The sequence below is a fragment of the Adiantum capillus-veneris genome, chromosome 28 (assembly GCF_014529385.1).
Source record: "Adiantum capillus-veneris isolate H3 chromosome 28, ASM1452938v2, whole genome shotgun sequence".
In the NCBI taxonomy this organism is placed as follows: Eukaryota; Viridiplantae; Streptophyta; class Polypodiopsida; order Polypodiales; family Pteridaceae; genus Adiantum; species Adiantum capillus-veneris.
Window position 1 is genome coordinate 43,161,525 of NC_140958.1, and position 26,340 is coordinate 43,187,864.

The 26,340-nt window shown below is 46.4% G+C and overlaps 1 protein-coding gene across 1 annotated transcript in view; it reads left to right on the forward strand.

Moving 5' to 3' along the window:
* The first annotated feature begins 3,151 nt into the window (after nt 1-3,151).
* The window catches only part of ABC1 (ABC transporter 1), an 87,658-nt gene continuing 64,469 nt past the window's right edge, over nt 3,152-26,340 (forward strand). Inside the window, exons 1-2 of the mRNA XM_086503842.1 lie at nt 3,152-3,811; nt 25,042-25,267. Of these exons, the coding sequence (XP_086359968.1) occupies nt 3,201-3,811; nt 25,042-25,267 (837 nt within the window). The 5' untranslated portion in view covers nt 3,152-3,200. The remainder of the gene's footprint in view (nt 3,812-25,041; nt 25,268-26,340) is intronic.

Sequence of the window (26,340 nt, forward strand, 5' to 3'; positions counted from 1 at the left end):
TTGAGTGATTAGCAAAGTTCTTTTTTCCCACCGATGTGCCTCCTAGAGGTATTCTTTGTGTTTCTTAGTGTGTACAGGAACGTGTTGCTGTGGTTAGGATTTGGGCCTTCATGGAATCTTTCACTCGTTCACACTTCAAATCAAGCGCGACCATCAACACAAACATGTGTTTCTTATCCATTAGCATTGCCCCTTATCTTTTTGCATCCATGTTTGTCTGCTTTAATTATGATTGGTAGCATAATATTCAGTGCATTTGCTTAGTATCAAATATTAAATTCAATGTAATTTTTTGTCATAATCACTTGTCTAGGTTTAAAAATCAAGCAGTCCGACTAAGCTAGTTTGACCAAGCTAGGTGTTAGAGATCTTCTATTAATACCATGGGGAATGCCTTCCTAATAATCTATGGTTACTTAGGTTCTTAATCCAATTTAGGCAGCATTGTGTGAAATGTACTAGGGCTTTCTAGTGGGCTTAGTCCCTATTGACTTTTAGCTTAAGTATTATAAAGGGAGTTTACTAGTGTGATGAGCCTGGGGAGGTGTAACAGTGTTATATGACCCCCCAAAGTTACAAAATTAAAATGTTGAAAACGAACAAAATAAATAAATAAATCAAAGTACCACAATGTAAAATCTTAAGCTGGAAGAGAAATCTCAGCTTGATTTGGTACTCCACTCACATGTATCGCCTATGGTATTAGAGCCCTAGAGGTTCCCAGTGTGGGCGCTTTTTCTTGAAAAGCAAAAAATCAAGGCATACAAAATAAGTACACACATCAAAATTGAATCACTGTGAAAAGACTTTGGGGGGTCAAAGAAAAGGTAATCAGTCAAGCGATGATTTCACGAGAAATTCCTTTTATCGTAGCTTAACTACAAGGTCTTCTAGGTATAGCCTCTAGTCAGCCCTCAGGCATGAAATACTTGGCTCTCGCGATTAAACAACTTAATTGACCAAAGAAAATTGAGAAGCTTGCCCATGGTATTAATGGTCGATCTTTGTTGCCTTTCGACCGCTGAATTAGCGACCCCGAACTTGTTTAGGTTTTTACCTTCCCAACTGTTTATGCGTTTGATTATATTGCAATTTAATGTTTATTGCTGACAAATGGTTTAGAATTATGCTACCAATCAATTTATCTGCCTAAAACTGCATATGCTTTTTAATTATATATGAGAATGCAATTACTGTGCCAATGTTGTTTGATTTTGCAGTGATTGAAGAAGGCTAAGGACATTCATCTCAAATGCTCTTCCACCTCAACGAAAAGCTTCAACTCAAGAGCTTCCAAGGACGGAATCTACATCAGGAAGGAGGGCATGTTAATCCTCACGCACATTCCTATCATCTACGACAGACGCTGTATTATTTATTTGGTAGAGTCAGGTATCGGGCTTGTTGGTCCAATAGGAAAAGGGTAAGAGTGATCGCCGATGAGAGGCACACTCTAATTGGAACATTCAAGGGATTAGTTGGCTAAGCATGGGCGCCCAAGTGTGAATGGGGCGAGCTTATATAAAAGTCAACTAAACCTAAAATTCACTCATTCTCTCATTTGTGCAATTGAAGAGTACTCTTGCTCCATCTTCTTTTTCTTCATCTCCTTGTGTGTGTGTGTGTGTGTGTGTGTGTGAGAGAGAGAGAGAGAGAGAGAGAGAGAGAGAGAGACAGAGAGAGCGAGCATTGTGGCGGCACGACGGCGGCGAGGCGGTTGAGCGCGGCGTAGCAACGTCTCCCTCTTCTTCGCAGCGAGGAATCCTCCACGACAACAAGCGTAGAGCTTTTTAGTTTAGGCTTGTTGTGTGTTTGGAGCCATTTGTGGCTCGCACACAGTGTATTGGTAAGTTCCTTGCATTGACACGTGCAATAGACGCACACAACAAGTCACTTAAAAAAAATAATTGAAGACATGAATTATTATCCATTTCAATAATTGATACCTCACCATGGTTTGAAATAGATTGATATTTGAGGTAGGAAACAAAATCCTGTCATGAAATCATCGCCAATAGAAACATGGAAGCGATCTATCACTCTAAATAATCTACAAATTTAACTAATAAGAACAATCACAAGAAACAACTTACTATCATATGTTTTAGGCTTTTTTTTTTTTTTTTTGACAATGTAATGTGTAACACAATTGAGAACACTTTAAGAGGCATGGAAGTCAATGACATTATAAACTAAGTTAGGATTTTTTAATGATCCTTTTAGTACCTTGCAAAAATTAAACTAAGTTAGCATACTATAGGATCTTTTATGATCCTTTTAGTACCTTGCAAAAATTAAATTATCTTTTCATACATTCACTCCTAAAACACTTTTAAAATTCTAAGCTTTACAATCTCCTTTAAATGTAGACGATGTCGTTGCCATCTTGGTTGTTTAGACTTGTACTTAGAGAAAAATTAGATAATTTTAGGCTATAAATCAAAAGGACCAATACTTGGAAGTTACGAACTAGTTTTTAGAGTCTTGGGCAACGTGAAAAGTGCATATTAACATTAATAAAACAAGGAAAAAAGTTAAAATGGATTACATAAGAGAATGAGAAAGAGAGTGGATAACCCACTATCTCTCAGGGTGGCACACATGTACATAAAGCTATGAGCAAGAAATAGGTTTGCCATCCTTATGTTGCTATGTGGCACTAGTATCCAACAATCCACAATTGCTCCAGGAGTTCCATGCTTTACTTAGCCCTTACGGATGGCAAAATTTGAGATACTTGAAATATCTCTCACATCTTGAAGGTCTTACCACCTTTATTGCTTGCATATCTTCCAACACACAATTAGCTCACAATTTGTTGAGGACCCTCATATGTAAGTTATGCTCCTCATCATTTGGTGAGATCACAAGTTCAAAATTATAGACCTCATAAGAAACAATAACGTCAAGCTACCGATGAGCTAAGAGATAATGACCAAAAGAAGCGTAAACGAGACTCGAGGAGAGAAGAAGATCTACACCAACATTAGTATTTTTTGCCAGGTCATCTGCATGTGACTATCAACGCCTGTGATTGGCTGGTTGTTTGAACACGTGGCATGTACTTTACAAGGGCTTTTGAGTACATGTGGCAGCAGGATAGTCTGCCACGTGGCATGAATGTGAATAATACATTTAAGAAATCTTGGGCGGTGGGGGGTTGCGGGAGGGGGGTATCGTTTGAACTTTGAAAGTCATCAATGGCGAGCTCGCGGGTGCAGGATGCCGCACGAATGCTCGCAGGCATTGCCTTGGTGGCACGCGAAGCTGCCCTCGCTTCGCACGCCATAGCTCACCTTCGATCAGGTGATCTGCCTGGATTTGCTTCGTTTGCCGTCACTCGCGCCGTTAATTCAGTCTCCGACATCGCTGGCCTTTCCCGCGGCTCCCCCGTTTCTTTGAGGGCTTCTGAGGACTCTATAAAACCTAATGATGCTTCTTCTGTGGATCCTTGGCTCCGACATCCAGACTTGCAGCAGGATTCAACCTTGCAGAATGGTGCTGCTGCTGCTTTGTCCTGCCAGGATGCTCCTTCCGCGTCACCTGTGTCCTCTTCTCACTCTTCATCTCCACCTCAGAAAGTTGAAGCGCATCCATCATTGCCCTCTGAGTCCACTGACAAGATATCAGATGACAATCTAGCGGACATAAGTCTCAGTCAAAGTCTTCGCTCCTTGGAGAATGGACCTGAAATCGCTTTACAAAACCAAGCCTCAACAAGCGAGCCTTCTGTAGCAGGTGGTTCTTCTCTTCGGAGGCGGAAGCCCCGAGAGAGACGTGTTCCTTCCACTCCTTTTGGACGAGCTTTTGGGTAATAATACTGCATTCTGGTTCTTTTCTGCATTTATTATTTTAAGTCAGTACTTGGTTTAGTCATGCTTATGCACTGGCAGCCAGTCTGAATTTTGTTTTTTTTTTCCAAACTGCTTGGCACTTTTGTTCAGACTTGAGAGCTCAATGTCTCTTACGTTGCTGGTGCACACTTCTTATTCCAACTCAAGACACTCAAGAGCCTCTTTGGATGTCACAGTTGAACACATAGGGCTGGTGAGGCGCAAACTACACTTGCAAAAGTTATAGCCTTCTAGTTTGTTCGTGGGTGCCGCAACATGCTTCAACCACAGACAGGCACGTGAGCGGCAAAGAGGGGCAAGTGGAGCACCCAATACTTGATTTGGACTTGTGTGTTGGAGTTCAAAGCACATTGCATTTGGCAAGGAACCAACGTAACGTGTACAAAACACTATGAGTGATGTGCACACAATCCTTGGCGGGATTACGGAAAGTGTGTGTTCCACGGTTCATTGTCTTGAAAATCTTGGACATGATGTATTCCCAGTTCACGAATGGGGATTCTTGAACATAGTGGTGTCTACAATTCAACTCTATGAGGCAACCGGTACTCAAGATGGCATTCTTTTCGGTGCTAAGTTAATGGTTTTTGAGGTGTATCGAGTAGAACGCCTTTGTTGGGTATCCATGGTAGCTTCTTCATCGACTTAGTCTTCCTACATATGTCCACTAGGAGCTGTAGAGAGGGTGTTAAAGTTATGCATCTCAAGTGAATCCCTTGTGCAATCCTATTTATTTATTTTGTCATATTAGGTATTTAGTTGCTTATTTGACATGAGTCTGGGTCAAGCAATTCATTTAAGGTGTACTTAGGATCTCCAGAGGAGTATAGAAGTACTACCTGCCCCCGTTGCAATAATCTATCTAATCCATTGCAATTTGCCAAGCTGGTTGGTTCGAGCGCTCTCTCTCTCTCTCTTTCTTTCTCGCATTCTCTCTTTATTTGTACGCTTCCGCTATGTCGACTTTGACAATGGCATAGACTTTGTTGAGTCCTTGATAGAACCAGTGTCATTGTTGTCCTCATCAACCTTGCCTTTGCCTTTGTCCTTTTACAAGCTTTTGCCTTTGCCTTTGGATTTACAATCCCAAGACAAATAACCACGCTTTCCACAATTATAGCAATGGCTCTAGGACTTCTTTATAGTTTCCCATCTAGCATCTTCCATTCATCACTTCTTGAAACTCAAACCTTGAGTAAGACAACTTCCTCCTCTATGAGAAAAGGGTTGAGATTATCAAGAATTTTCAAAATTGCAACTGTAATCGATTATTACAATGGGGGTGGGTAGTACTTATATACTCCTCTAAAGGTCTTAAGTTTCCCTCACATGAGTTGCCCGACCTAGATTATTACTAAATGGACTATTTTTTTATTTTTTACGTAATTTCTATCTAATGAAATTAGGATATTTACATGTGTGGACTTGAACTGTTAAGTTAAGATTGTAGATTTAGAAAATCTGATAAAAGCCATTAAGAACGGACACCTTCGATGTATCATATGATGGGTGACGGTAAGCATCGCGAAGGAGTCGTTCCGTAAGTTTGGTGGGAGAGACCGGGAAACGGATATTCCCGATACGTCACAGGATCTCTCTCTCTCTCTCTCTCTCTCTCTCTCTCTCTCTCTCTCTCTATTCTAGCGCCCCACTACATTTGCTCTTGTTGGGAGAAAAGCTCCACCTCACCGGCTATTCTTGGTGGCCTCTGGAGCCTATAAAAGCAACACTAGCGTCCCCACTTTTGCCAGATCTGCCAACTCTAGAACAAGGAGGCTTTGCTGCTACGAATCTGCAAGTATCTGTGACAAGTTGCAGTACAAAGGTTGCTTTTCCGTACTAGGAGCAACATGTGAAGTTTGCTTTTCCGTACTAGGAGCAACATGTGAAGTTTGTGCATACACTACGATTCTTTGCTATAGTGTTTGTGCTTTTGCGGGTACTCCATCTCGGAGAAGGAGCAAGGAGGCTTCGTAAAGTTTGACAGTTACATAGGACGGAGAGATATCTCCAAGGCACTGTCTTTTATTAGACAATTTGAAGTTGCTTTTGTGAATGGACTTTCACTGAAAATCCAAGTTGCATCATGTTGGGATGTATCTGAAGGAGATAGCAAGCAACTGGTGGTTGGCAGAGATTTTGGAAGGTACTCAAGCTAGAACATGGACTCAGTTCAAAGCTGAATTTTATGAACAATTCCTTCCACCTGACTTTGAGAAGTACATCCGGAAGGAATGGGACTGGCTCGCCAGAAGGAACATGAGAAAGTCACGACTTATGTTGACAAGGATTGATCGGTTCTTTTGAGAGTCATCTCTTTCATGAAGATTTTGTCAGAGTGAGCAACGGAGAGAGAGAGAGAGAGAGAGAGAGAGAGAGAGAGAGAGAGAGAGAGAGAGAGAGAATGGCGATGGACACACAAGAGACAGATGGAAAAGGCTTGCAAGCCCCAATAACTCCAGATGGCAAAAACTGCTGTGTACAAGACAAGATGGCAAGATATGAATGGGAGAGTGCATCCTCCCCTTCCTATATAGAGGAGAATAGGGAGTAGTTAGGGCAAACCAGAAGCCCCAACGACCATGCACAAAAAAACCCATAAATGAGGAAAAAATGGAAAAGGACTAGAATAGGTCTGGCCGGGCAAAGTGTTGAGCAAAACCCTAAACATGTCTGAAGATCCCTGTCCAGCAGGTGTACGGGTGGCCAACCCACAACCAAGGGCCAGTGCAAAGTCACGTGGTTTTGGCTTCTCTTTATCCGGTTGAGCGAAAATTTTATCTACGTGTTCTGCGTCATGCAATTGGTCGGAGACAATGTCCATAGGTCGATAGGGATGGTGTGTAGGGGAATGATGATCCTCGGAAAGCATGGCTAGATGACCACTGCTTGGGCTCCTCGACGTAGCTCTTTGTTTTCCTGTACGTGAGAGATGAGAGGGAAAGAGGGAATACCGCTCTCGCTTCGAATGAGGACGAGTTGCGACACATTATCTTTGATGAGAAACGTGAGCTTCTCCCAATCGATAATGGGCTTGAACCCGCAAACCCACTTAATGCCCAAAATGATATTGCATCGTGCAAGTTTAGAGACTACAAAGTGACGAGTAAATTGGGTTTGTTCAATGATTAATTTGACATCATCACATTCTTAAGAGATCGAAGCGTCTATGCCTGTAGAGAACCTTTGCATCGGGAGGCTGGGGATAGGAGAGGTCTGAAGATGTGCACATTTCACAAGAGATTCAATTATGACATCTTGAGAACTTCCAGAATCAAATAACACAACAACCCTTTGACCATTAACATGTCCATGACGTAGATGTGTGAAGAGTGTTGTTGTAAGCAAACTCCACCAGAGGAGTCTTTGGATCAAGATATAAGACTTCAACAAGTCCAAAGCCACTAAGTTGGCTATCTCTGATTGCCCCTCTGTCTAAGGATGAAACAACGATGAGAATTTAAGCTGAGTGCCTATATTCTCCCACATTGCTCTCCAAAACAAGCTCATGAATGTGGGGTATCTATCTGACCCCCAACCCTCCTTGCGCGACCAAGGTAAAGTGATGACCTGCTAGGAGACCTTGGCCCGAGCCGATTGTGTGTCTCGTCGTGACCACAAGACGATTAGGCTGATGCACGAGCTCGAGAAAACAAGCAAGACGTAATGTACCACATAGTGGCCAACAACACCTGGTCGGCCACCACGACCCTGCCAGTAAGAGAGAGCTGTGCTGAGCTCCAATGTAGTAGTTTCGTGCTGATGGGAAGGAGAAGAGGAGCAATCTGCTGCTTTGGTGACAGATCCAAACCAACCTGACCGCCCAAGTAACGTACTGGTGTCCTTGGAGGAATCCATCTAAACCCCTCTCGAGGCGACCAATTGGGAGTGGGAGCACCACCAACCCAAAAAGCGACTGTCTTCCGCCAGTTGATTAGTGCTCTCGACGCACAACAAAATACCTCAAGAGACTGCTCACACTCGTACAAGTTTGCCTCCCGGCCCTCCAAAAACAAGCATGAGTCATTAGTAAACTCAACGTCCAGAAGCTCCTCTCCCCGAATAGGCAAGTGCAGTCCATGCAAACCAACGTCCTGTGAGGTCAAGAACCTGCTCATCGCCTTAGCATAGAAACGGAATAGGAAGGGGGTAAGAGGGTAGCCTTGCCGAAACGAGCGTGAGCATGAAGCATTCCCCTGTTCCCCCTACTAACAACACCTGATTGTACGCATGTCTGTAGGGAGCTGACGCCCCCCCAATCCATGCATCTGAAAACCCCATCCGCCGCATAGTGCCCTCAAGGAAGCCCGAATCAACTCTGTAATGCGTCTTCTCAAAATCGAGGAGTACCACTGATCCTCTTCTCAGAGATGTGCAAGAGTAGTCGCCTCTTTAACCGGCCTGTACAACATACAGGGCGGTACTAGTCCGTTTACCTGTTAACTTTACACAAAGCACTGAGAAGGAAAGAGAACACAGATGCGTCCAGTGACTAGAATGTCACAGTGCACACGAGACCGACACCCTGTAGGCCCCAAAGACTGGCGCCCCTTTGGTATTTCTTATTCAATTTAAGGTAGACGATCCGACCACTCAGTACAAGCTTTCACAAAGCTGTCCAAACTTGGCGAGGGCTGAAAACGCAGGTTTCCGACCTGATTTCGGCAGCATAACGGCGCAAAAACCCCTCTAGCTCAAAAGTACCTGTCTAGGGTGGATTCCCTCGCTATTTGGAAGCTTTCTGATGAGCTGTTGCAGAAATTCAGCTGGCTGTAATTCTCTGTTTTTCACTATCAGGTGCCCAAAAGCCTGTACACGCATCCCAAGGCTCTCACAAGGCTCCCCTGGTGTTCCCTTGCAGTTTAGGTGCGACACCCTAAACCTGCCGAAAGACACAGCAGGCTGTAATTTCTTGTTTCGGATCGTTTTTAGCGGAGCGAATACGCTTACGCGTGTCCCAAGGGCTCCATCAGGCAATGGGACAGTTCCCCTGTGAATTGGACGAGTTTTCACGTGAGAAAACTCTCCAAACTCGCAATCTTTCGCGATGGAACTGTGCGTACCTATGGGGGATTAGCAATTAGGTAATCCGGTTCCTGTTCAGAAGGCTCTTGCCTTGGCAAACGCGCATAAACCCCAAGAACTGTACATATTCATCTGAGTAGCCCAACTAGTGGGGCATTACCATATGTGCCAAAGGGGAGAAAGAGATGCACGAGAGCAAGTCATCGCGCTACATGAGACAGAGGAGAAGGCAAGCTTTCCATTAAAGCTGTAGACCTGCACCCACTACTCACACACACAATGTAGCTCACTTCTATGAGCAAAATTCAGCCCCAGCCTCAAATGGGTGCCCCCCTCTTGCTGAGGTGTCTTGCAGGTGTCACAAAACGGGAGCGTACACGAGCACTTAGAAATCTGAAAAATAAAATACTTTGCAAAGGTGAGAGAAGGGAGAAGATCGACACAATATTGGGGACCAAAAGATGGGCTGGTCCCCCCCCCCGTCAAGAGTATTCTTTATTCAGGGAGAATTCTTATACAAGCATGAGAACCCGAGGAAACCCCTCCGTTCTGTAATCTTAGACCCGAAGGTCGTTCTTTCCCGTAAAAGGGCTTGGGCACAAGGCCGTTCTTTCCCGTAAGGGACTTAGGCGCGAAGCCGTACTTTCCCGTAAGGGACTCAGGCGCGAAGCCGTACTTTCCCGTAAGGGACTTAGACGCAAAGGTCGTACTTCCCGTGAGGGAGGATTCCTGCAAAACAACCACACAAAGCAATACTCGCGATGTGTAAACGACAAATTATACCTGTTGCTCCTTGCTCGGAAAGACGACCTCCGTACTCAGTCGTCACATGAACACTTGCAATTTCTGTCGCCAACACTTGCTCCAGAATCCGAGCGCTAGCTCCTTCTGCTGCTTTCGGCGTGTATAGAACTTGAATGCTTGCTGCCCTTTTATAGGCCCTTGCACCCGACGGGAATAGGAGCCGAGAAAGCAGAACCTTGGTGCCCCTAGAGAGAGGAGAGAGAGGGATCGCTGAATCTGGCGCTTTCTAGAGAGAGGAGAGAGAGAGCTCGCTGTTTTCAGCCCCTCCCTACAGTTTGCGTAGGTTTTTTACGTAAGCTTTGTGGGGATGCTTTATTTTATTAATAAAAGGGCTGGTCACTTAAAAGTGACCGGCCACTTTATAAAATAAAGTGTGAACCTGTTCAAACTTTAAAAACTCACTCAGTTAGTGAAAATAATGCTACACGAACACATTCCAGGCGTCCCCGGGTGTTGAACACGGCACAGATGCAATGCAGACACAGAATCCTCGCGGGAAAGTATCTGCCCTTCCGCGAATGTTCCTGCTTTTCGTAAAAAGCTTCATTGAACCCATCTTTATTCTTGTGCTTGCGTTCTTACGCGTATTTTCTTACTCAGTTCGGATTTCCTCCTTAGCCTATGGAATGCCCCCTTACTGATGCACCCGTCACCCATCATGTGACGCACCAGAGGCACTCGTAACCCGGACCTTTCCATGGAACTTACGGAAACTCCTTCGCGATGTTTACCGTCACCCATCAAGTGACACATCAGAGTTGTCCGTTCTTGATGGCACTTCCTATAGCTACAATCTTTTAACAGCTCTTAGTGTACACAATAAAATATCCTAAAAAGAAATTAATCATTAAAAGAAAAAGAATAGTCCAATTAGCAACATCCCTCTGGCTTCTAAACAGTTGACCTCAATTGTAGAGCTTGGACATATACCTCCAGTATCTCGGGATAAGTTGCTAATTCCTCCTGCGTCATCCACTGAGCATCTAGATTCGAATAGTTCTTAAACTTAACCAAATACTTCCGTGTTATTTTTTCGGACTCGAGAGGCCGCTCCTGATGATTTACTATCTGCTCCGGTTGGAGTATTTCTTCTGTTTCCTCAACCTCGGGAGGTTCCTCAGCACTAGGCTGGCTCGGAGGCGGTCCCACATACGGCCGGACTAAACTGACATGGAAAGCATTATGGATCCTCCAATTAGGCGGTGGCTCTAATCGGAAGGTGACATCATTCACTCGCTCAGTGATCTTAAACGGCCCATAATAACGGGTAGAAAGTTTTATCACTTTCCCCTTATGAGACGCTTGTTTCTCAAGTCTTGCCTTCTCAAACTTGAGTAAGACTAACTGTCCGACTGTTAAGTCTAGATTCCTCTTGTGCTTGTTTGCAGCTTTCTTATGCTTTTCCTGAGAGCGTAGAATAGCTCTCCTAACTTGCCCGTAGGCTGTGTCCAAATCCTGGACAAAGTCATCTGCTGCAAAGATCTTATCCTTGGTTAAGAGGATCGGTGGAAGCAAAGGCTTACCATAGAGAATCTCAAAAGGTGCTTTCCCCGTCGATGAGTGTATGATATTGTTATACGCATACTCGACAAGGGGCAAATATTTCTCCCAGTCAGATTGCCGGTCTGACACATAAGATTTTAACATATCCAATACTGTGGAATTGGCTATCTCACTTTGCCCGTCTGTTTGAGGATGGTAGGCAGATGAAAAATTCAACTTCGTACCAAGAATATCCATCAAGGCACGCCAAAAATTTCTTGTCATTCGAGGATCTCGATCACTCACAATAGACTTAGGCATTCCATGATGCTTAAAGATCTGTGCCAGGAAGACCCAAGCCATATGATCTGCTTTGATCGTTTTCTTGACTTGTATAAAGTGTGCTTGCTTGCTAAACCTGTCCACAATGGTCCAGATCGCGGCATTTCCAGTCTGAGTTCTAGGGAGGTCCATGATGAAGTCCATGGCAATACTTTCCCAAGGTTCATTAGGCATAGGCAAAGGTTGTAGCAACCCAGGCGTCTTATGCCGATCATACTTCACTTATTGGCAAACCAAGCATTCCTTGACATACTTATCAATGTCTGCTTTAAGGATAGGCCAAAAGAAATATCTTTCCATTGCTAAGGTCGTAGGGAGAATACCCCGATGACCTGCATAAGGCGAAGCGTGTGCTTCATCCATGATCTTCTTTCTTAATGGTTCCGCCACACATATGGCCTGATGGTGGTAGAGATAACCGTCCCGAATGGAATAGGGAAACTCATTCTCTCCACGATGTAGCTTTCCCCAAACGGTGGAGAAGTTTGGATCATTCGGATACAAATCCGGTAGTGCTTCTAATTCTTGGTACACCGAAGTGATAGCGTTCACCCTTGGCCGCCTAGACAATGCGTCCGCGACCACATTCTTACTCCCAGCCGTGTGAAGGATCTGGAAGTGAAACATAGACAAAAAGTTTGCCCATCTCATCTGCTTCTCAGATAGTTTCCTTTGCGTAAGAAAATACCGCAAACTCTGGTGATCAGTCTTGATCACAAAATCCGATGCAATCGCCTGAAGCATCGCAGTGAACCTCAAATGGTTTTCTTAAGTCAGGCACTATCAAAATAGGTCCATGGCTTAGCAAGTACTTGAGCCGATCAAAAGCTCCTTGTTGTCTCGATCCCCATCTAAAAGGAATCTTCTTCTTTGTCAAATCATGAAGTGGTCCTGCTACATGAGCAAATCCTCGGACAAACCTTCAATAATACGAACATAATCCAAGGAAACTACGTACATCATGTACCGTAGTGGGAATAGGCCAATCTTCTACCACTCGGATCTTGGCAGGATCCATACTCACTTGATTGTGAGAGACTATATGGCCGAGATAGTGTATCTCTGAGAGAAATAACTCGCTCTTCTTTGCATTCACATGCAACTCATGCTTTCACAATTCTTGAAACACTAAGTCCAAGTGCTTCCGATGTTCCTCTTCTGACTTAGAGAAGATGAGTATGTCGTCAAAGAATACTCCCGTAAAAGCTCGATACGGGCTGAAAATGCGGTCCATGCGATTGAACGTCGCAGGAGCAGTGGTCAAGCCGAAAGGCATTACCAAAAATTCATATAGTCCAAAGGTTGTGCGGAAAGCAGTCTTATGGACATCCTCAGGGGCGATCCGTATCTGATGATACCCACTCTTTAAGTCTATGCGACTAAAGACACTTGCACCCTGTAACTTATCAAGTATATCATCAATCCGAGGGATCGGAAAGCGATTCTTGACCGTGATCTTGTTTAAAGACCTATAGTCTATGCACATTCGAAACGTTCCATCTTTCTTCTGCACCAGTAGAACTGGAGAGCAATAGGGTGAAGCACTTGGCCGTACTAACCCTTTCTCTAGAAGCTCGTTGACTTGCTTCAAAATTTCCTCTTGCTGAGCAAGACTCACCCGATAAGGGAGTTGATTGGGAGGCGAGCTACCCGGTATGAGATCTATGCGGTGATCTTCCGGACGTACCGGAGGTAGTTCATTAGGGAGTGTTTCCGTGAAACAATCTTTGTACTTTTCAATAAATTGAAAACGTTTAATGTCCAGACTAGAGAGTGAATCCCCACTAGTTTTATCCTTCTCACGTGCAAAAATCAAGAAAGCAGAAACACACTTCTTCATTTCTTTCTTAATGGAGATATGGCTTACAATTGGGAACTGCCAATCTCCTACATCAGCATGAATCTTTATTTTCTTACCCCCATGATCAAAAGTGAGGGTCTTTTCCACATAATCGGGAATAGGTGTCATGTGGAAGTGCCATGGCATACCCAAGATGATATCACATCCCTCGATGGGTGCCATCAAAAATGATTCGCGGTCCTTGTACTCGCCAATCCGAAGATTGAGCTGTCCTTGCACGGGAGTTGCATTGGTTGTCAACCCCTTGAATGCCGATTCGGATGTAACCGGTGTGCCAAGCTGAGCCGGTGTAAGGCACAAACGTTCCGTAGTATCCGGGGAGATGAAGTTACCCGTGGATCCTGGATCATAAAGAATCAATACTCGTTGGTTGTTCAAAGACCCCCAGCCCTTCAGAAGTTGACGCTTCCCTTTCTCCGTTTCTGTGTTTCCTTGAACATATGGAATTGAGTTCGATCTTGGTGGTGCGGGTTCCTTCCTTGCTTTCTCTTGCCTTGTAGAGGCTTGCTCTTGCCGTTGCTGCTTTAGCGGGCAATCCGGTTTCATATGTCCTTTCTCGCCACAGTAGAAGCATCTTCCTTCCTCTCTGAAAGTTTGAAGTTGAGTAGGAGAAAGATACTTGGTTCGCTTGCCATTGCCCTCTGGCTTCTTAGAATGATCATAGTCCCTAGATGGAGGACGTTTTCTTCCTTGGCCCTCTTGGTCATGGTAGACCCCTCTTTGTCTTGCATGGTAAGTGCTATGCTCCATTTTTCTGGGTGTCCCAATTGAGTGCAAATCCTCAACAATGATTGCTGACTCCATCATCCTCTGAAGAGTATCATGCGGATACACTTTCATACTCTTTCGAAGCTGCGGTTGAAGACCCGCTTCGAACTTTCGTTTCTTTTCCTCGTCGGCAATCTTCATGAAGGGAGTTACCTTCAACAGAACCGACCAACCGACCAATACTTGTCCACATAAGTCGTTACTCTTTCATGTTCCTTCTGGGCAAGCCAGTCCCATTCCTTCCGTATGTCCTGCTCGAAGTCAGGTGGAAGAAATTGTTCATAAAATTCAGATTTGAAGCTCTCCCAAGTTCTGGCCTGAGAACCTTCCAGAATCTTGGCTAACCACCAATTACTTGCCATTTCCTTGAGGTGCATCCCCACATGGCGTAATTTGGATCTTTTTGTGAAGTGCCCATTGGTAAAGGCGACTTCAAACTGTATGATGAAGGACAGTGCTTTGGAGATGTCTCTCCGTCCGTTGTAGGTTTCGAACTTGATGTCCTTGTCGCCCGATTTGAAGACTCGCATGCGATGTTGAGACTTGCGACCATGCTTCTTGAATCGAGGCTTATCTTTAGGTTGATGTAGGGTAGTAGTAGTAGCGGCTTCCTTCTTCTGACGAGATGATCGAGAAGTAGAAGTATAATCAGGAGAGTAGGATGGAGATGAGATAGAGATGTCCTTGCTCTCGTCTAGCAAAGAGAGCGCTTTTTCCCGGCCTTTCCTTGGAGTAGGCCGTTCATTCCGATCCGAAGATCCTTTGTGCATCTCGGCACGTTCTTCTTCTCTTTCCTCCTGTGGTCTCACACCAACAGTGTGGTCTGGATGCCTGGCTGCATCAGTTCCATTCGTTTTCTTCATTCCGCCCAAGAGCTTTTGGACATCTGGCAATAGTAAGATTTGTTGCAAATCCGCAAGCTGAGCTTGCACTTGTTGAAGCTCCTCTTCAACGCTTCTCCCTTGGCTCGACATGGTTCTTCCCGTTCTTCCCGGAATCGTCCTTCTTTGCAGAGAAAGAGAGGAGTCCGAGCTCTGATACCACTGTCACAAAACGGGAGCGTACACGAGCACTTAGAAATCTGAAAAATAAAATACTTTGCAAAGGTGAGAGAAGGGAGAAGATCGACATAGTATTGGGGACCTGAAGATGGGCTGGTCCCCCCCCCCCCCCTCAAGAGTATTCTTTATTCAGGGAGAATTCTTATACAAGCACGAGAATCCGAGGAAACCCCTCCGTTCTGTAATCTTAGACCCGAAGGTCGTTCTTTCCCGTAAAAGGGCTTGGGCACAAGGCCGTTCTTTCCCGTAAGGGACTTAGGCGCGAAGCCGTACTTTCCCGTAAGGAACTTAGGCGCGAAGCCGTACTTTCTCGTAAGGGACTTAGACGCAAAGGTCGTACTTCCCGTGAGGGAGGATTCTTGCAAAACAACCACACAAAGCAATACTCGCGATGTGTAAACGACAAATTATACCTGTTGCTCTTTGCTCGGAAAGACGACCTCCGTACTCAGTCGTCACACGAATACTTGCAATTTCTGTCGCCAACACTTGCTCCAGAATCCCAGCGCTAGCTCCTTCTGCTGCTTCCGGCGTGTATAGAACTGGAACGCTTGCTGCCCTTTTATAGGCCCTTGCACCCGACGGGAATAGGAGCCGAGAAAGCAGAACCTTGGCGCCCCTAGAGAGAGGAGAGAGAGGGATCGCTGAATCTGGTGCTTTCTAGAGAGAGGAGAGAGAGAGCTCGCTGTTTTCAGCCCCTCCCTACAATTTGCGTAGGTTTTTTACGTAAGCTTTGTGGGGATGCTTTATTTTATTAATAAAAGGGCTGGTCACTTAAAAGTGACCGGCCACTTTATAAAATAAAGTGTGAACCTATTCAAAATTTTGAAAACTCACTCAGTTAGTGAAAATAATGCTACACGAACACATTCCAGGCGTCCCCAGGTGCAGAACACGGCACATATGCAATGCAGACACAGACTCCTCGCGGGAAAGCATCTGCCCTCCTGCGAATGTTCCTGCTTTTCGTAAAAAGCTTCATTGAACCCATCTTTATTCTTGTGCTTGCGTTCTTACGCGTATTTTCTTACCCAGTTCGGATTTCCTCCTTAGCCTATGGAATGCCCCCTTACTGATGCATCCGTCACCCATCATGTGACGCATCAGGGGCACTATAACCGGCCCGTACAACGTAGAGGGCGGTACTATTTCAATTACCTGTAAACCTAACATAGAGCACTGAGAAGGGAAGAGAACATAGTTGCGTCCTACGACTAGAATGTCACTCGCACATTAGACGGACACCCCGTAGGCCCCAAAGACTGGCGCCCCTTTCGGTATTTCTTTAATTTAGAGAGAGAATTACAAAAAGAGCCCCTGGAAGACAACACTTGCATCCAGCTAGTACGCTCTAGATTCGGCAAAATTTCGGCAACATAACGGTACCGAAATCAATCCGAATTAGTTTCTAAGGTAGGCCCTCTGTTCCACGGACATATTCCCTCAGTCGGGAGCACAAAACAGTAAATTGCAAGTCGTCGTAATTTCTGGTTCAGCCCTGTTTTTGACCTGATTTGGGCACACGATTGTCCCTGCCCTGTTCCCTGCACCTTGGGCTAAGTGCCCCTTGATTCTGGAAACATTTTGGGCTCAAAGCAGTCCCAAAATAGAGTAAAAAAACAGCAAGCGTACAATGCTGAATTTACTGCGCAATCGAGAGGTTATCAACCTCTCGTGTACCTGCTTTGGTGTAGCAGCTAGCTACACCGGTTTCTGTGCAAAGAGGCTCTTGCCTCGGCACGAAAGCATATTTCCCCACAGGTGTACATAAGTCAAATGAGAAGCCCACTAGTGGGGCATAAGGTACTGTACGTAGGGGAGAAAGAGAGCAGTATGTAGTGTGCGGGGCATCACTCCCGTCACCATACTGTGCATAGAGGGCAAGGTAAGCATTCCATAGCTTCTGTACCTGCTACAATCCACCTGAGGCTGAAAATGGCGCCCCCTTTGTTGAAAATCGCTCACAGGTTGACACGTCGCCCAGTTTTCGAGTCTGGGCTTTCCCTGCTAAAAATATCTCAACTGGTGCGTCAGTTGACTTGGCAGCAGAGCAATAAAATGTTCCCCTTGTCATTCCAGAGCTAATGACGCGAACACATTTTTCGGTCAAAAATAGCAGTTCCCTAAATTTTAGTAGATGCTTTCATGGCGTCCCTATTGGTCTCCTGACCATCATTGAAGACTACCATTTGACCAACATCTAGAATGTGGGTTAATTTACTGGCCCCTTTCAACTTATAAAGTTGCAGTGACTTGACGAGTGGCCCAAATTCCAGTTTGGCGCACACGAGCTTCCATACTCATCAGAATTCAGTGCTAACTGGCCCGGGCAGTCCCTGTCTGACCGACCTAGATCCCCGATGCGAGAAACCCATTTGGCTGCAGCCGTTTCACACTGGCCATGCAATGTCCACTTGCACCTTTTCAAGGGTTCCGGGACAAACAAGTAAAAATAAAATAAATATATCTAATACTTATTTACGGAAGGCAACAGGAAAAATACACCTCCTGGTGACAGGCACTCGTAACCCGGCCCTTTCCACCGAACTTACGAAAACTCCTTCGCGATGTTTACCGTCACCCATCAAGTGACACATAGAGTTGTCCGTTCTTGATGGCACTTCTTATAGCTACAATCTTTTAACAGTTCTTAGTGTACACAATAAAATATCCTAAAAAGAAATTAATCATTAAAAGAAAAAGAATAGTCCAATTAGCAACAGCAGGCTGCTCTCCTTTTGCCAAGTGTCCAGTTTGCCCCTTTGAGTTAATTCCCTAGTTCCCACTGACTTATAAAGTTGTGACTTTCCGAGTGACCTAGACTTCATTCGGTGCACACAGGCTTCGATACTGGTTAGAATTCAGTGCTAACTGGCCCGACCAATCCCAAACTGACCGACCCAGACTCCCGATGTGAGAAACCTATTCGGCCTCAACCGTTTCACACAGGCCATGCAATGTTCACTTGCACCTTTTCAAGGGTTTCGGGGAAAACAAGTGAAAATAAAAATAAATAAAAATATACAGTACTATTTATGGAAGGCAACAAGAAAAATACACCTCCTGGTGACACACCCCACCCTTGAAATAATGCAAGTGACCTTGCTTGCATGCTAATAATACATGCGGATATCTCCTGATATCACATATATTCTATGATGGGAATCCAAGATATACATGCTTCCAGAAATGTAGCGTTGGACGATTAAACAATCCCACCAACCTGGCTACGACACATATCAAGCATAGAAGTCTTCTAGTGTACTCTCAAGCACAAACTTTTCTAGCTAAATTCTGTATGGAAAGAGTAGATACAATTGCTTAACTACTCTGTTGAGCATCATGAACCATGCTCTTGTCTTGCTCCAAAAAGGCTACATCAAGTCACTGTGGGTTCCATCGAAAGGCTTCAAGATATAATTGCAATAGCTGAGGCGAATCAACCAATTCAGACTCTTCCATCCATTTGGCATCCAAAGATGGATAGTTCTTGAACTTCACCAGGTAGCATCTTGCAACTTTCCTCTAACCTTCCCTTCCTTATGTGCCAATATCTGTTCAGGAACAAGGATCTCATCCAATTCTTCCACTTCGGGTTGTTCCTCATCAAGCATATTCTCTGGCACATCACCAACAAAGGGTCTTAGAAGGCTGACATGAATAGCATTATGTATTTTCAGGCCTTTTGGTAGCTTCAACCTGTAAGCTACATCGCTGATCTTTTCTGAAATCTAAAAAGGACCATAATATCGCATACTGAGCTTAGGAAACAAACGCTCCTTGTCTTTCCTTTTCCTTAACTTGGCCTTTTCAAAGCACAAAAGTACCCAATCACCAAGTGAAAATACAAGTTCACGATCCAAACAAGGGGCTCCCGTAGGCGCTCCTCTGTGCAAGTAGGTTGTCGCTGCTCCAGACCTCGCCGCAAGAGCTCCCAAGATCGAAGCAAACTCACAGCGAAGCAGTCCTCCAGTCTCCTGCTCAAACCAACTCTGCGCATCTCTGTGAAGATCCATCTGGTCGAAGGTCGCTAGGGGCCTCCAGCCTGAGGCACCCTAGCACAAAGCCGCTGTAGCAAGAACTCCTTCCAGGGCTCCTCACTCGGAAGAAGTCCTCTGACTATGAACTTCCCTAGAAGGGCTCTGCTCTGCTGTGCTGGGTCAATGATCCCAAGCCCTCCCTGTGAACAAGGAAGAGTGATGACCTGTTAAGCCACTTTGGCTTAGGCTATCTGAGTGTCACGTCCTGACCAAAGGAAGTTCCTGATCAGCCTCTCTACCTGGCTGATACAAGAACTCGAGAAGATCCAGCAAGAAGTGATGTACCACATTGTCGCCAACAACACCTGGTTGGCCACTACTACTCTGCCAACCAAAGAGAGTCGTGCTGAGCTCCAGTGTAACAACTTCCTCTTGATAGACAAGAGGAGGGGAGCAATCTGCTGCTCGGGAGACAAGTCCAAACCAACCTGACAGCCCAAGTACCGAACTGCAGTCCCTGGGAGAATCCACCTAAAACCCTCTCCTGGCATCCAATCGGGCATAGGAGCACTACCAACCGAGAAAGCCACTGTCTTTCGCTAGTTGATCAGTGCGCCTAATGCACAACAGGAGGTCTCCAGAGCCTTCTCACACCTGTGAAGGTTGGCCTCTTGGCCATCTAAGTACAAGGCTAAGTCGTCGGCAAACTCAACGTCCAGTAGCTCATCTCCTTGAATAGGGAGTGCTAAGCTCCGTAGACCAACCTGCTGCGACACCAAAAACCTGCCCATGGCCTCCGCATAGAACAAAAAGAGGAAGGGGGCAAGAGGACAACCCTGTTTGACCGAACGTGTGAGCATGAAGCGATCACCTCTACCTCCTGCCAAAAGTACCTGAATGTGAGCATGTCTGTACAAAGCTGACACCCCTCTAATCCAAGCATCTGAGAAGCCCATCGTGCGTAGAGTGCCCTCTAGAAAGTCCCAGTCAACTCTGTTGTATGCCTTCTCAAAATCGACAAGAAAAATCCCTAGGTCCTCACCACGGAGCCGCGCTAGGGCAGAAGCCTCCCAAAAAGTAAAGATGTTGTCAAGGATACTGCGTTCCTTGACAAAACCTGTCTGAGTCCCATGTATAAGGCTCTCTAGAAGTGGCTGGATCCTCAAAACTCAGAGCCTTGGCAAGAATTTTGTAGGCTGAGTTGAGGATGGTGATGGGGCGCCACTGTCGAATCTCATCCAAGGAGCCACCCTCCTTGGGAATGAGGTAGATCAAGCCCTCACTCATGCTGTCAGGCATCACTCCTCTGTGCAAAATGTACTGAAAAGCACTACAGAGATTTGGGCCAAGCAAGTCCCAGTACTCCAAGAAAAAACTGGGAGTCAAGTTTCAACCCATCCTCACCTGGACAGCTACCATGGGGGAGGGCCCTAAGAGCCGTGTGCAGCTCCTCAAGCTGAAGTGGCAGCTCAAGCCTCTGACGCATCTCCTCAGTCACAAGGCAAGGCATCTGTGCCCACACTTGCTCCCTGCATGCATTCCGACGCTCTGACTGAGGCTCTGCAGATAGTAACTCACGGTAAAAGTCAGTAGCAACTGCACGCATATCCTCGGGCTCAGAAGCAACTGACCCGTTAGGCCTCCTCAATTGACTGACCTTGGCATGCGAATGCCGAGGTCCCACTGCCTCGAAGAAAGCACCAGTCACTCTGTCGCCCACCTGTGTCCATTGAGATGCCCGTCGATTGAAAGCAAACTCATGTCGCCGCTCCTCTATGCTAACAAGCTCTTGGCGAGCCTGCTGTAGCTGCTCCTCCAACCAAGGAGTGTCTCGATGCTGCTCGTGCATCCTCTGCAACGAAGCAATGCCCCGTCTGAGACGCTGCTTCTCCTCTCTCGCTGCAGCCCGGCGAGCCAAAGACTCCTGGAGAAAAAAACGACTAATCTGAGCTAGTCCTGAGGCCACTCTGTCAGCAGGAGAATCCTACCTGTCCAAGCTCTCTATCCAGAGAGCCTCTACTCGCTCTCTGAGTGTAGAGTCTAGCAAGACCCTCTCTGGGATGCGAAGCATCGTGCTCCCTTTTCTCTACCTGTCTGCCACTGTGAGGATCACTGGTGCATGGTTTGAGAAGGAGGTCCCTGCCAGAATGCCAACTGTCCCTCCCAAGTCATTGAAATGGCACTAGTGTAGAAGCGATCTATCCGCGATAGGTTCACTCCTCCCACTCTGCGGTCCGAACGAGAGAAGGCAAGGTTGTCTGGGGGCCTCACAAAACTAGAGTACTGCCAAACATCCGAGACCCTCAGAGTCATACAAAACCTCTCCCAAGCTGGCAGCTCAACTTCATGCTCAATCCTGTCAGAAGGGTCCTCCAACATGTTGAAGTTTTTCCTATACACTAGTGTTCTGCCTGCGGCGGGAGAGACTCAACTATCTGTGACCAAAACTCTGCTTGAGCACTCGCCACATTGGGCGCATAGATGTTCAGGAAGCCCACAAGGCAACCCTGAACCTGCATAGTAATCCACTGAGCCCTGCCTGACACAATAATTCCTCTGCCCACAATGGCCTGCTGCAAAGAATCCGCAATAGTCATACATACCCCACCGTGGATGCCTCTAGGTCCAAAAGCAGCTGACCAAAAAGTATCATATCGTCCACGCAAGAGCTGACCACAACGTCTAATGCGACTCTCACACAGATGGTGCTCCTGAAGCATAAGGAGATCAATCTCTCCTCCCACAAGGTAGCGCTGAAGCTCTTGACGCAGTCGGCCCCGCTGACGCTGAAAGTGGGGCCCACCAAGTCCCTGCACGTTCCATGAGACGATCCTCATGGGGAGCGAGAGAGAACAGATGCTGTTGCAGCAACTAGACGGGCTATCTTCGAGGCTGGCTTGGATGGGGAGTAATCCGCATCCGAGCGTCCTCTAGATAGGCGTGACTGCAACGAGTGCCTGGCCCTGGCCCAAGCCCAAGCAGAGCGAGCCGTACGTAAAGCAACCTCCTCTGTCCAGGAGTCCTCATGAATGTGTACATAGCATGGCAAGCACTGTGTATCGGCAAAGAAGTAAACCACAGTGTGTCTACCCTTGCTGTATCTGGAGGTGTCACCACAAACTTGGCCAATGGCCACAAAGTCTGAAGCATGTCTGTAACTCCTAGTTCTCCCATGTGGTGAGAGAACTCTAGGACCTGTGTGTGCAACCATCCCAACACTGAGTCGAGAGTCCACTCAGTCTCGTCCCTGTTGCAAAGGGGAAAGGAGAAGCCAACCACTCAGTCCAAGGCCTCTGTCCCCCTAGCTGCAAGGAACAGAACATGGACCCTGAAGTAGGCTGCCTCATGGTCTGCTGAGGGGTCACCGAGAAAACGAGTAAAGTCGTAGTCGAAGAAGTCCCATCGGCGCCGGATGTCGATGCTCGTCAGACCACGAGGGATAGCTGCAAGGGGAGATGTCTGTACCTGTAGAGGGGGTCGCAAGAAAGGCTGTCCCTCTCTCGCCAAGCGACTCGTGGAAAAGGCACTGCCAAGAGATCTCCTAGCAGCCGGAGAAGGCCTTGCCCCCTGGGTCGACTGTGGAACTGGAGCGGCAGGGGGGGGAGTAGGAGCAGGGGGAAGAGGTGGAGAAGAGGGGCGGGGGGGAGCGGCAGAGGTAGAGGGGCGGAGGGAAGAGGCGGCGGGAGCAGGAGGCGGGGAGGAGGATGATGAGGGTGGGAATTCTCTGTGTGTGTGTGTGTGTGTGTGGGGGGGGGGGGGGGGTCGAGGGTGAAGCTGGGATGGGGGCTGGAGCAGGGACCTTATCCTGCTCAAGAGGACCAAACCGGTTCCCCGTGGGAACCCACTGCTGCTGGGTAGACGTATGAGGACCACTTTGAGTGCCAGGCTGTCGTTGTGGCCCTTGCCGTCGTCGACCACGGACTTGCTGCCATCCCTCCTCCGCTGGAGCCCCAGGCTCAGAGGGTGGCTCTGCATGTGTGCGCTGTGTCTCTGTCTGTGGCTGCTGGCCAGCCCTTGCAGGCTGAGGCTGAGTCTGTGGTGTAGGTCGAGGCCTCCTCCGTGGACAGGCCTTTGCAAGATGGTCCATCTGTCGACAAATGAAGCACTGGTTCGGGAGGCCCGAATACTCCACACTCTGTCTAAACCAACCTCCACTCACCCGAGGCAGAAGAATGACCTTCGGGAGCGTGTGAGTGTCCCTAACCATAACGCGAACTGAGGGAATGCCAGCCGCCTTGGCAGCTACTAAGGCTGCCGTGCGAGGTGTCTCTAGGACAGTCCTGATGGCTGAGCCTATCCTGGACAAAAGTGGTAAGTACTCCCTCCGCAAACCTGGAAAGCAGACGGAGATGGGGATGTCTGCCTCCGCTACCAGAATATCCGAACTAGGGTCGAAACCATGTTTCCACTGTCGAAAGTGGGCTAGAGCTGCTCGGATGGTCAATGGACTCATGACGATGACCTTGGACGCCATCTCGGAGGTCTCAAGCTCGATCTGATAGTAACCTCGTCCGAGTATCGGTACGTCCAAGATCTTGCCCACCTCTGCGAGAAGGTGGGCTTGGAGAAGGTCACGCAACTCTCCTCTGCTGGGTCGGGTGCCGAGAATCTTGCAGATGACAGAAGTCGCCTGCAAGCGCTCTACCTTTGCGGCTAGGCTTGCTTGCTCTGTCGGTGAAAGAGCAAGTCGAATGGTGGGCTCAGCGGGGTCGGGCGAGGGGGCTTCGGACGAGTCCCTTTGTGGCGGAGCTGGAGCCTCCATCTGTGTCTACTGCTGTGGCGGAGAAGCGGAGGGAGAAAATACTCTGCAACAAAACGCGCCGAGCACTGTCCAAAGAACAGCACTGCCAGAGTCAATTGCAGGGAATCTTTGGGAAAGAGGCGGAGAGCGAAGAGAACGGTGGGGGGGGGGGGGGGGGGGGGGGGGGCTGGAAAAGGCAGCAGCAGGTGAGGGCAGCGGGCGGGGGGTGGCAGCGCGAGAGGGCAGCGGGTAAGGCGGGCAGGGCTGCGTGCAGCAGGGGGCGGGCTGGGTTGGTAGCGCGAGAGGACAGGCAGGGGAGCAGCGTGAGGGTGGGGGAGTGTGTGCTAGCAGCAGCGAGTGTGCAGGTGATCTACTTAAGAAACCATGCGCTTTATTGCATGCATGCAGGGTAGTTATACTGTTATTGCCTTTTTTCAAACGCTTTTAGTCTGACTCATCATGACGAGTTGTCCACATGGACAGCTCTTCTTTTAGCGTCTGTGAAAACGATGCTTGGCTAACCACGTATAAATGCTTACAATCAAAACTGTCAATTGCTTTGCAGGTTCCATGTTGGAGTTTTGAACTTTCTGCCTTTTACTGTAGAGCAACTTATCAAGAAAGTGTTAATAGTTTATATCAATAATATTTTCATTGATAGTGTTAAGCTGTTTGATGTGTCATATGTGCATACATGGCGAGGGTTTGGAACAGAATGTCTTGTGCAGAAAGAACTAGTTGCGATGATCGTTTATCTAATATGCGCATTGTATTTCACAAAATTAGCTTCTGAGTGTGTCTGTTGACAATGCACAATGTAATAATGTATGACATCAATGGCGGCAGCAACTACAAGGAATACATAAGATACAAATTTAATTTTTTCCAATCAGAAAGCATTATGGGGGGTATGGGGCGATAGAGAACAAGATGGTAAGGCAGACTGGCAGTTGAGAGGCTAAAAGCTTTTGTATGTGTACTTCTGCCTTTGGAATCATATTAATTAGTGTGCAGATCAGACTTCCCTAGTTTGACTCTTTGATTTGTTTTGATTTTGCTTTCTGTTGTTTTTTTGGATTTGCCACCTGCTAAAGTGGGGTTAAATCGTTTCTGAACTGTACAGGTTTGCAAGATTAGGGGCAGGGCTTGCTCTCGGGACATTGCAAGAATCAGCAAAACGATTGTGGGAAGGGCAAGGTGGCTCAAATATGGGCCAATTTGCATTGTCGCCTTTTATGACGGAGAAAAATGCAGAGCGTTTGGCCTTAGGGTTATGTAGAATGCGTGGAGCTGCTTTAAAGCTTGGTCAGATGTTGAGCATTCAAGATGAGACGATACTTCCACCACAAGTAATCACTTCCTGTTTCTGGAAACACATAATTTTCTGTTCAGATTCGCATGAGCTTTTTCTCTCCTTACCATAGGACTTGAAGTGTTTGATTTCTATGATAAACCAGAGTACATACATAGATTGAAAATAGTTACATGAGTTTGAACTGGAATGAGTTTTATGGGGTAAAATTACCTTTAAAACTGTAGTCTTTCCATTATTTCTCTTAGTTTGGTGCCTAATGGGTAGCCCCATATAGCCTTATAATACCTGGTTTCTGTCAAGTTTGAGATACCATGCCTCTCTAGTCCTAGAGTCTTGTCAAGGTTTCAAGTAAAACTTCTTTGTTGGTTCAAGCTTGGTGCATTTGTGGGTGTTACTGTACAGCACCTTTGCTTGTACAATCTTATCAAGTTATCAAGTTAAACTTACATTGGGTTAGTGCATATTTGGTTCCACTACCTTTACATTCTGACATTGGCGTGTCACAACATTAGATCACCCACCGCTTATCTGAACATTGTGCATTGAGTCTGAGATGAGTGTAATTAGAATTCTGATGTACCCTAGACGACCTTTTCACTCGAAAGCCATGATTCAAACAAGCTGCACGCTACACTAAGAGAATGAGTTGGACTTTGAGTGAGAATAAGTTTGGCTCTGCCGAACCTGTGGATAATGGCGTGGAGAAACCACACAAGTGTAGAAGTCAAGGCTTTGTGAACTTTTGTGTTTGGGGATGGAACTGGGGATTTGCAACTTTGCACTTGTCACAGTATCTGTGTATCACATGAAAAACATAATCTTATTATCATATGGTGAAAGAGCTCTTAGTTGTAAGAAGATAGCATAAAAATAGCTGAAACTTAATCTTGGAGGTTCTTATGAAGCTCATGATATTCTTACAGAAGAACAGGACCAGCCATGTCGTTTGGTTATAAATAATGTGAGGGGAGAGACCAGTGAAGTTTATATCTGCTGATTCCATCCTTTTTGTGCTCAGTAGATGCATGTTTTGTGGTAATGTCAACATTGTTCATTGTGTACAGAAAGTAAAATTCTTTAGATTTTTCCGTTTAGTCTTTTTCTATA